The 11,778-nt window shown below is 37.8% G+C and overlaps 1 protein-coding gene across 2 annotated transcripts; it reads left to right on the top strand.

The window, feature by feature from the left end:
* Positions 1-894: 894 nt before the first annotated feature.
* Positions 895-11,533, top strand: LOC121869041. Of its 2 annotated transcripts, XM_042370136.1 has the most exons (3): positions 895-938; positions 1,908-2,067; positions 6,412-11,533. In XM_042370136.1, exons 1-3 carry the CDS (start codon positions 925-927, stop codon positions 8,251-8,253), a joined length of 2,016 nt encoding a protein of 671 aa, XP_042226070.1. In that variant the 5' UTR covers positions 895-924; the 3' UTR covers positions 8,254-11,533. The 2 variants fall into 2 exon arrangements, 1 of the variants encoding a protein (XP_042226070.1); XR_006089499.1 differs by lacking the exons at positions 895-938; positions 6,412-11,533 and adding an exon at positions 3,194-4,016 and having other exon boundaries at positions 1,979-2,067.
* Positions 11,534-11,778: the final 245 nt, after the last annotated feature.

The following is an 11,778-nucleotide window of genomic DNA, read 5'->3' as shown; positions in this document are numbered from 1 at the left end:
GTCGACACGAGATTAAGTGTGTTAACCTAGGTTTGTTATCCCCGTGGAAATATCACGTGTGGAAGCCTGGTTGCGACAAAAGCAATCCAGGTTGGCCTACTGAACCTAAGTGGCTAATTCAAGTCACGCTTACCAGTTCTCCTTGCCGCGACAACCGTCTACAGTGACTGTTAGTGGCGCGAGACTATGTGTGGTAACCCAAGAGTACTTTTGTTGTTATGGCCGTGGAAAGAAGTTCTTGTGATGAAGCCTGGTTGCAACAAAAGTAATCCAGGCTGGCAGTAAATGTATCACTTGAAGAATTAAGGCTCTGTTAAGTCATACCCACAGTAGAGTAATCACATGAGTTCCCGAGTTGAAAATTCCCTCTTTTAGAAGATTAATTTTATCACAGCATGAATGTGAGTGACTCATATATACATGCAAATTGTAAATCATTGTATGGAAGCTTGACAAATAAATGTAAGTGCAATTATCTGCCCGTATCTGTGATCCTATCTTATTATTACTAAAGGTAATGACTGATTGGTTATGACAAAGTATAACCAATAACTTAGATGGATGTTGGAAATTAATGGAATTCAATAATTCATCATTTATCAAGTATAAATCATGGAATGTCGAGTGGTGGAGTGAACTTCTACGTAGATACGCCATAATCTCCTGTAAGTAACCAGTGTGAAGGTATCGAACTCTACGGTAAGAAATAAGAAATACGACATATATTATCTTTATATAATATAATCCACTCTTACTCCCACTACGAAAACTAAAACCATGACAATTATATATATATATATATATAAATAAGATCTGTCATCATTGTAATCATTCTTATCATCTTATCTCTGGTATCTCAGATTAGAGAAGATCCTGTTCAGGTACAGCCACGACCACAAGAAAGGTGTGTCTAGGACAGTGTAGATGTTGTTACTATAGTGAGTGTAATTATTGTGCCTCGTCTATGTCTGTGTTAGAACTAAACCAATGAAATATAGTGTGAAGAAGACAAAGTTTGTTAATGTGGAAGAAGTGAATAATAACTCAGTGGTCGTATTTTAATTTGTACTGAAACATAATATAGATGACAGATAATGAAGCATTGACTTGAATGATGATAACAAGAATTTTCCAGCGACGAAGAATATTATTAAATTTTGGAGTTATGAAAATTATATGAGTAACATTGGCTTCATCATGGATTCTACTCTTGCCTTTATAACATAAACAGAGAAAGAAAGCAATTATCATGTGAATAATATCATTATAATCACAGAAAATATGTAGAAGGAATGAGAGATCGTTCATACTACTTGGCCACAACTACCTTTACAAGTGTTTAGAGTTGGATTACGAAGTAGTTATTCTTAACGTGAACTTCAGAGTCCACCTCTGTAACTTTGTTAACGGTGAGATCTCGAGAGTAAATCTTTTCCGGAGACTAACTTCCACTGGAAATGGTCAGTGTGTGCCTTTAATGCCGCCAATATTTTCAGAGAGAGCGAGAAAGAAACATTGCCTTTGGAAGTTGATTGTATGAGTCCGGAACTATATCAAATCCATCTGACCTGGAAGGGATGGATAGATGTGCGGAATCATTGTACTGCTGTAAAGAAGACAGTCACTTATTTTCCCTTATGAAACTATCACACAGTTAAATATTTCATAACTATTCTGTTCGAGTTTTAATTTATTTTTGTGGTGGTGCAACATTACGCGGACATTATGACAATTATTATCACTTCTTTATGCATTTATATAAAAATAATAATAATAATAAAAATAAATAAATAAATAAATAAATAATAAAAAAGCTAATTTCTTGTGTAAACATTTGATGAATATATAATAAGCGTCGTCATGCGTTCGACAAGACCGAGTGGTGAAACCTTCTCTTCTCTTCACAGCCCTTCTGGGACAATGAGAGCAGGGTTAGGGGTGATGATGTCGGTGTGTATTATGCAGGCAGCACGGCCGTACCCCATACACCTTGACGTGAGCGTGGATGCTCTTTACTGTGTGCTCAAGGGCCCCGACCTCTCCTGCAACTACACGAATGGTGATCAGGTAACTATAATATGTCGTGAGCCGTAATGGTTGCTTGAATATCTATTTCCACACAAGTTTTACCCTCTTAACTGAGGTTGAGAGAACGTATCTTGTCATGGTAGAGTCAGAATACATTTCATATAAAACGAATAAAAGTGGCTAGATGCGTTTTTCCCTCTTTATCTAGGAAGGCCATGAAGTACATTCGGGCAAAACAGCATTGGTGCCTATCATCGTGTAGTATTGTCCTCTGAGGAACGAGTTTTATGCCCTTCTGGGTTAATATTTAGTAGTTGCCAACACCTACTTATATATTGAGTCTTACATAGAGAGAAAGAGAAGAAACTAAAAATAAATAACGTTCCCGCCGAAAAAAATTATTTTTCGAGTCTTTTAACCGATAAAATAACCAACAATATTACTTGTTCAAAGTGGGCAGGGCTTTAAAGTTGAGGGAAATTGTGGGGTAAAATGCTAAAAAGAACACCACACAAACATTTGAATACTTTACTTAACGTCTCCAAACTTGTAAAAATTAAAAAAAAAATCACTTTCGAGATTATGGATCCCTCCTCATCTGAACACCGAAAACAACACCATCACCTACTAAACACCGAAAACATGAATAAGGTAAAGCAATAATAGTTTGGTTATTTTCAGAGGTTAGGAAACGTTAGGTCAGATTTTCAAAGGTTTGTTTAGTATTTTTTTGTGTGTGTATTTTACCTCACATTATCCATCTACTTCATAGCCCTGCCTACTTTGAACAAGTAATATAGTTGATAATTGTATCGGTTGTAATACTCGAAAGATATACATTTCCGACGGACACGCTATGGAATAATTTGTTTTAATTTATTCTGTCTCCATATATAAGTAGGTGTTGGCATCTTCTAAATATTTACCCCCCCCCCACCTGTCCTGCTGATATGGCAATTCCTTCATAAGACAGAAGAAATAAACTAAAATGAGTATCCATTATAACATTGACTCAAGGTGGAGTGAACGTAAAAATCAACAAGGAATTACCAGAAATTAAAAGGAGGATTATAAGTTTTCAGTCAGTCAGTGACCCGAATCCTCTGTGACATCATTAACATTATTTATGCTCAATAAGTGATTATACAATACTGTACATTCACAGAGAAGAGAGACGTGAGGAATACCACAACTCTGCAGACGGATGAAATAAGAATCGGCAACTGTATACATTATGTGAAGAAGCACTCTTAGAATTTCATCTAACCTCACTGAACTACGACTACACATGAGGTGCACCTCGAAAGATGAGAACAGATTATATATTTGATCAGGAAATACTGAACCGTAAATTGTGGTGTATCTCATAAATAGACTAAGTCATGTGTTATAATGAAATACAAATTAATAATCAAAGTAACAGTTCCTCCTTAATACTAGTTTTGTTTTTAATTCTCTACGCGGATATTTTGTATAGTATTTGTGACATAAGACGAGTATAGTAATTGTTCGGCTAACAATAACTCATTACCTTACTACAGTGTTATTCAGTTTTTGTTGTCATTCTACGAAATGATATTCACTTGTATATAATATGAGACAGGGTGATTCTTACCTTCAGAACCCAATTGTGACGAACTACACGTGGCTGTCAGAAAACAGTTAGGTAAATTTTCTTTTAGTTTTAGCCACTGCCCATTTTGACCTCCCGAGTTGGTCCATAAAGCTGGGTTAAGATCATGCTCAAAACCTGTTCTATTAATGACTCCGCTTATAATGAAAACTTAGCTTAAGGTTATTCATTCCTCGATTGTTTGAGTAACAAGACCTGAAAACTTCTTTTAGAGTCGTCTACTAATACTACTACAAATACTTCTAGAGTTACTACATCTACTATTGATATTCATACTATTACAAAGAGCAGTGCAGCTACAAGTACTTCTTTTTTATGTCTGAATTATAGGTGAAGAATACATGCCATAACGACACCGGACTTAAACTCTTATCACCCTTGTTGTTGTTATAAGGTAGTAGGCAGCTACCAAACATGGAGGTACTACTGCCTAGGAAGATATTGGAAGCATAATGTGTTGTCTAATGGTAGACCCTGCTGCTATATGACATCACAAAAATTGTGACCAAGTCCCAGGTTGCTCATCTGACTTTCTGCCTCATTTACACAAAATTGCAGGGTCTCAATTGTTTCTCTTACTTTAACAACACAGCATACATATATCGTTTCTCCATGTTGAGTGTTGTTGTTATTATTATTAGTATAATTTTATTTCTATGTTTTTTATATTTTAATAAAATTTTTATTTACTATGACCTAATTATTATTATTATTATTATTATTATTATTATTATTATTATTATTATTATTATTATTATTACATTTTCACCCCCCAGGCCCCTGTTACCTTGGTTAATTCCCAGTAAACCAGGTTGGTAACACATATAATATAATTGGGCTTTTGGTAACGAAACCCAATTGAAGTTTCTTGTTTTATTACAAAAGGATTATGTCTATAATTCCTGAGTGTAGATCAACCGTAAGTTCCACTATTTATGAGTGAATGAGAAAAGGGACGAGGTTTATGTATATAAACGTGAATCACGTCCGTTTGATAAAACTTGATGTGAGTGACTGATGAGTAGTGACCCATCGAGGGAGAACGGTATGGGTACGTCGTTCCCCTCTCGAGGGAAGACGGAGCCATCCACTGCGGCTCTCAAATAACGTCTTCCTCTAGTCAAGGATATCAAACTATTGCTCGCTTCAGGTGGCCAGAGAGCCGGCTACTTATGCCTTTACTCAGCATAGTATGACGCAGCTTCCCGTGGGCACACCTTATCACGTGCATTGAACATGTCACCTCATAGCCAGTGGAAAGTTACAGGGGGTGAAATCTGAATATAAAATCAGATGTAAGAACCCATTTATATAATACTTCTGTTGATGAGACAGGGGCCACTACACCCCGATGTAGGTCAGTGACCTGTGCCCGGGTGGGCTAATACCAGTAAAAAAAATATAACTATCAGGTCACAATATTTTTATGCTGTTTTACTAATATTCTTTTGTGCGACTGCTCAAACCATTAACACTAGTTCTTGGCTAGTTTTTATTTGTATTCTAGTGTAACACCATACGGTTTCTGCTTAAGGAGTCAATTAAAAGCGTTCTTAATATATATATATATATATATATATATATATATATATATATATATATATATATATATATATATATATATATATATATATATATATATATATATATATATATATACTGTATATATATATATTATTTTTATTTTTTTTATTTTTTTTTTCACTTAAAATAATTTGTCCAATTTTGGGGGTAAAGAATTACTTACTCTAATATGACCTGACTAAATAAATTCACATTGATATCTCTATAATAATTACGATTGAAGTAAGAGAATAAGTGTATACTGTATATTAGGACCAAATAATCAGGGTATTAATTAAAAAAAATGGCGCGATACCATAGAGCAGGGAAAACATACCATTCATTCACCTCAATATTAACTTCATTCAGTATTGTCGGAGATGTCGTGCTATTTCAGGGGTCTCCCGCGAGGAGAATATGATATATTCCGGGCATAATGAAGAAGTAATAGAAAGACTAACATAAAAAAGGATAAATTATATACAAACACGATGCCGGTGTTTGAACAAGTATCTGAGACAGTGTTACCGTGGCGTGGAAGTTACAAATTTATTTAAGAACTTCTCTAATACCTACATTACATATAGTGGTCAGTCATTTCAACCCTTGCCAATTCATACCCCTGTCGCCCCATCCCTGTTAACTCAACCCCTGTCGCCCCATCCCTGTTAACTCAACCCCTGTCGCCCCATCCCTGTTAACTCAACCCCTGTCGCCCCATCCCTGTTAACTCAACCCCTGTCGCCCCATCCCTGTTAACTCAACCCCTGTCGCCCCATCCCTGTTAACTGTGTCGCCCCATCCCTGTTAACTCAACCCCTGTCGCCCCATCCCTGTTAACTCAACCCCTGTCACCCCATCCCTGTTAACTCAACCCCTGTCACCTCAACCTGTCAACCTACCCCTTGTCAATAAAACCCATCTTTGTTTGCTTGGATGTAGAAAAAAAAGTGGTGAAACTTTAACTAGAAAAAATGTCTTCATAAGCCTTTTGGAGATCAGGGAGGAGGGGGAAGGGCGACAGGAATTCAAGTCTGATCATAGGGGGGGAGGGGGGGGGGCCACAGGAGACGAAATAAATGCTTATTTTTTCTCTCTCAACAATAATGTTCGATTAACTATATACAATTCATTAGTATCTTTTAATTAAGTGAAATGTTGTTAATTTCAAAGCAACTCTTCCACAGGTGGTGAATATGGTAGAGCAGGTGAACGAAACAGTCCAGAAGGTGTTCGTGTACAACGCTGTGAAGCTGCAGCTGAGTGAAGCTGTGTGTGTCAGTGTTATGGTGAACAATGTGGCCGACGTGGTGGTGGTGAAGGGCGAGGAACACCCATGTGACCGTCACCTTACATTCTCAGCCACTAACTCAACCTTGAACAGACTGCCCAGCCAGGTGGATCACGTTCATCTGCAGGACAGTAACATCACCTCGCTGGCCGTCAAAGTCAACATCACACAACTCACTGTCATCAACTCCATCATCAAAGTCCTCGACATCTCCAGCTTATTCACTTTTGGTGCCTCCATTAACTTTGTCTCAACTCACATAGACACTCTCCAGAGGCTACACGTGACAAATGGCTCAGAGCTTCTGCTGCAAAGGACAAAAGTTGACGTATTGTCTCCTCAGGCTGTAGTAATAGACGGGGGAAACCTGGTGATGAGAAACTCCTCTGCAATCACAGTAGCGGAGGAAAGTGTTGTCATGTATCCAGGATCTAAACTCAATCTAGAACAATTCTCAGGCAACTTGAGGGTGAAGGCCATGGGGCGTGTTGGTGCCACGAGTCAGACAACACCATGTTCTACAAGACGCCCCTGTAACTGTGAGACAGCGACCAGTTATCTGGGTGCGTTTGTAGCTTGCTTACTGCTACTGATTGTCTCAGTTATCATAAATATATTGGGTGTTGTCTACGTGAAGCGCAACTATTTACAACGCGACAATCACAAGACGGAGGAAAGACAACAAGGCCAGCTGGGACCTCAGTCTTGTGTTAAATATAGCAAGGGGGAAGAAACACAACTGTTACCACAACAGTCATCATCAGACAGTCTCCAGACGTACAAAGACAGTCTGTTACAGTTACTCAAAGATTTTGAGGATAAACGGCAAAGAGTAAAATCCAAACATGAATCATTTATCTTGGAGTTGAATAACGCAAACGAAGCTGAGATGAACGACAAGAAAGATAAAGCAGACGAAAACTTGGACGAAAATATAAAGTTGAAAGAAAAAAAGATTTTAGACTTGGAGGAAGAGCTAATAGCTATTGATGCTTCAGGAAAATACGCCGCCAATAAGAAGGCCCTCGTGGAAGCTAAAAAAGAACTCATAGATGCACTGAAGGAGAACGTCAAAGTCAGTAAATTAATACTCCCAGAATCTCAAAAATTAGTTAAAAGAAAGAAAGTTTGGAGTGAGAATGATCAGTGGCTCAAGAATATGGCAGAAATAAGCCAAGATTGGTTAACACGTTGGAGTGAAACTCGTACATCTCATGATGAAATTACTACTCGGTTATCACCTCTTGAGAAGTTATTTATAATTACCGGTGACTTGTTGAGTCGCGAGGTTAAACGCGTGTTAAGAAAGTATGAAAGTGAGCCTGTACAGACGGAGGTTAATATTAAGAATATATCAGAAGAAGATGAGATGTTAAAGGAAAGTGTAAAGTGTAAGTACTTGACAGAGAAAGAGATCTTCGAAAAGGGTCGTGATAAATATATGAATGATCTAAAAAACAAATATGAAATAGAAACTGATATAGTTATTAAACAATATTTAACACATCTAGAGCGTCTCGAGGTTCATTACAAAACAAAGTTACTAAAATTAGATGAGGCTCGCTTGGCAGCTGGTGATAAGTTGAGTCACCAGGAAGCTCTTGGGCGTATTCAAGAGAAACACCTGACAGACATGGAGACAATAATGAATAACATATTGGCAGTTCAGAATTCGCATACTTTCTTATTGGATCATCTTCGAGTTAATCAAATCTTCAACACACAGCTGGACACATGAAGACATTGTTTCAAACCATATCCTCGCCAGGGTCAGCTTCCATGTTCACTTGATTACATGATGACTTAAATGATTCTCTTCCTATGCTATTGTATATTTAAGCTACAGTAGTTGACGATTTTATTGTAGGTCATATAATGTTGCTGTTGATACATGATGTTTGTTGAATGCAAGAAACATCAGGGTCAGGGTCTTTAAATGCTGGTTGACCTGTTCTTAGGTAACGACTCCGGCGTTTGACAGTTCTAACCCTCGGTTGTTGTTTGTTGTGACCGACATACATACATTACAGCGACTACACTTGAGTAATAAAACACCTGAGGGCTGCAGATCATCAGAGATACGATCTTTATACTGTTGCTCTGTTGTCGGGTCTGAATATGATCTTGAATGGTTATAATTATCATTTATATTTTCCTTTTTTTTCTGTGTTGCATTTCAACTGGCTATGAGGTTCAGAAAAAGTGAAAGAAGAGTTGACACAGTGTATTGATATTGGCCAGAAGTGGTGTGGTGAGTTCGTAACAGACTTGTTTTAATGATACTAGTAGATTTGAAAAACCAATACCACGGTGTAGAGTGAAAAACTTTGCAACAGAGGAAGTAAAAGCCAAGTTAACTGGGAAAGATATGAAGAGCCAAGAGATACAAGCAACAAGAGACCTATTTAGAAGGTTATTATACTTAGCCACCCAAATTTATATTAATCTTTCTACAGTTTTGAGTTACGCTATCACCCCTGTACCTGCATCTCTGGCACATCTTAATGGATTAATCAATAAAACAGGAAAGTCTGTACAGTACTCAAAAAAATTAAACGAAAGTAAACAGTCATCCACCTTCCACAGCCAATACTTGTGTTATAGATATAATGTTTCTCATCAGATCTCTAGTCAGATCTCCCTGCTACCTTTGGCGGGGTGGCTGAAGTCCTGCTGCCAAAGTTGTGTGCTCATGCTAGATGTGTGGGCTTTGCGTGTGATATTTGTACGAGTCAAATCAAAGATAATGAACGACACATGCGTTGCAACTGGGGTCAACATTGTTATTGCTGGCCCTGAACAGAAACGGCCAAATAACTTGAGTCAAGCATTGTCATCCGGCCTTTTCAAGACATCACTCTTCAAATTCCTTGTTGCTGAATGGGAAAAGGACACCTACAGAGAAATGTTAGACGTTCATGATATCTATCTAGCACTAGAAGAAGAGTGTTATAAATTTGTAGCAAAAAGAGGATCAGTGTTTCGGCAGATTGTACCTGAACTTGGCTGTCAGCATGAGGAAGCAGACACACGAGCTTGTTTTGCATGTGAACCATATCAAGGAAACCATGACAGCTGCCCAGGTTAGTGTTAGAGCAAATGACACAGATATATTAGGGATCCTTTTTTTACCATGTTGCAAAGGGTACTGGTACGATCAAAGTTTGGTTGGACCTTGGATTTAACAGCAACAACTCTCGTAGATATATAGATGTTACTGCCCTTGCTGCTAGTTTAGGAGAGACCATCTGCTCTGCCTTACCAGCAATACATACTTTTACAGGATGTGACTACACATCATCATTTATGCGAAAGGAAAGATAAATCCGTAAATATCAAGGAAAAGTTTATGGTTTTTTAGGAAACCTTTTCCAAGGTTGGGGATTATCCAGAAGTATCTCCAGATGTGATCTTGTCATTAGATTCATCTGTGAGTACTCTCTATGGGAAAAGAAAGTTTTAAAGTGGAAATGATGGAAGATTTGCTTTGTTTAGGCAAAATACTGCACCTGCTACTCATCGGCATCCACTTGAAAATATTAAGCATGGTGATCCGAGCCTTCTTCCTCCATGCAAATCAGTTTTGGCTGAAAAAAATGAGCGTACAAACTACAGTATGGAAGAAGGTAGACACAACAACTCCAGTACAGTGGCAAGCAGAAGACAGCGGCTGGGAACTCAAACATGGGCGGTCCACAATAAAATGGTTTTAAGGTGATCAGATTCCACAGGAAATATGTGTGGCAATGGAAGACACAACCATGCTATTTGCAGATGTTAGTGAAGATGAATTAACATATGAATCATCAGGCGAGTCAAATTATGATTCTGACTAATGCATACTCACAAATGCTCAATTTATTTTGTAACTATGTAATGCTGTGGACGACATTCTATTTGAATTACAATAGAATTGCTTTAGTTGTTTATTTAGTACTGGGGTATGAGGTATGATAAATAGAAACTATATGATTGCTTCATAAGAAGATTGAGGTTGATTCTCATGTCAGTGTACCTTTGTTTTGATGCACTTTAATACCTTTAAAGTGCAGGTACGGTATGACATAAATCTGTTTTGTCAGAGGTATATACTTCAATGATTGTAATCAAACACGTATACAGTTTGTCTACAGTTTATCTTGTACTTAATTGTGATTCTATATGTCAGGGATATTACGCATTTTTTACTTGTGCACCATGATAATTATCATAAATTTAGTTTTAATGTATGATAACTGAGCTTCTGTGGTTTTTATGTTTTAATATGTGATATCTATGTTTCTATGATTTTTATAATTTTTATTTTTGTTACTTATAAAATTCCAACACAAGTGCACAAAATATTAAGGTCAAATTGCAAATACGGAGATGTTATTTCCCTTTGTTTGTAAAGAAAAAAGTCGCCACCGCGCAGTACAATTTTTAACCCGTTGCCACAGGTTTTTGGCCAGGCTGTATCAGGAAAGAAATGGTATTTTGACTTACTCATATAATATACAGTTCAAAGATACCAGCAAGTCTTTTGGCTTCAGACGGGTGATTAAAACCCTCCCTAGCTCTTCCTCTAAACTGTGGCTCAAGGCAGCTTCACTCCTCTGGCGTACTCAACCTCTGGTGGTATGGGACCATGTACAAGGTGCTTCTACGCAAGACCGGCAGAGGTGTTATCCGAACAGAAGCAGCAGCCCAGAAGTTACGTTGCAGCCTGGTTGAGATCGGTGTCGACTGTCCTCTCTGCTTAGGTCTGCATTCCTTTGCCTCAGGGAACAAGATATTCAGCCCCAAAGCCGACAACAGGCACAGATATTTACAATGAAGCAGCAGTCACTGAATGCTGCATAGATATGCAGGGTAGCTACTTTTGTGTTAGGATAATTAATGCAGCAGCAGCAGCAATAAAACTGTGTAATTATTTTCTCCCTAAAACCGTCTTCACGGGATAGCCGTCAATGTACACACAGATACTTCGACCAAGAACATCAAGAATGTGACCGAAACATTGTGTGTTGTGTACAAGATTACAAAAATAACCTTGTCTGTATCAAGTTTTTTATTTACATAAAAATTAATGTGGATATAGATAGTTGTGTAATCATAGTATCTATACAACGATGAGGTTTGAGTCTCTGCTTGTCCCGCCCGTAAAAGTAGGTCATACGCCCGCCAGTTATAATCAGCTGTCAAAAACTTCTGTTTTTTTTATCTCGGCTGGCAAACACCTGAATACTATCGCAAACTGTCGTACAAAAGTGCGACTAAACAG

The sequence above is a fragment of the Homarus americanus genome, unplaced genomic scaffold, assembly GCF_018991925.1.
Source record: "Homarus americanus isolate GMGI-L3 unplaced genomic scaffold, GMGI_Hamer_2.0 scaffold32583, whole genome shotgun sequence".
NCBI lineage: Eukaryota > Metazoa > Arthropoda > Malacostraca > Decapoda > Nephropidae > Homarus > Homarus americanus.
The sequence above is the reverse complement of the archived record's forward strand: the minus strand, read 5'-3'. Positions and strand labels throughout refer to the sequence as shown.

Coding starts and splice junctions, on each gene's coding strand:
- LOC121869041 (XM_042370136.1), top strand. Junction 2,068..6,411: donor ACTACACGAATGGTGATCAG/GTAACTATAATA, acceptor ACTCTTCCACAG/GTGGTGAATATGGTAGAGCA.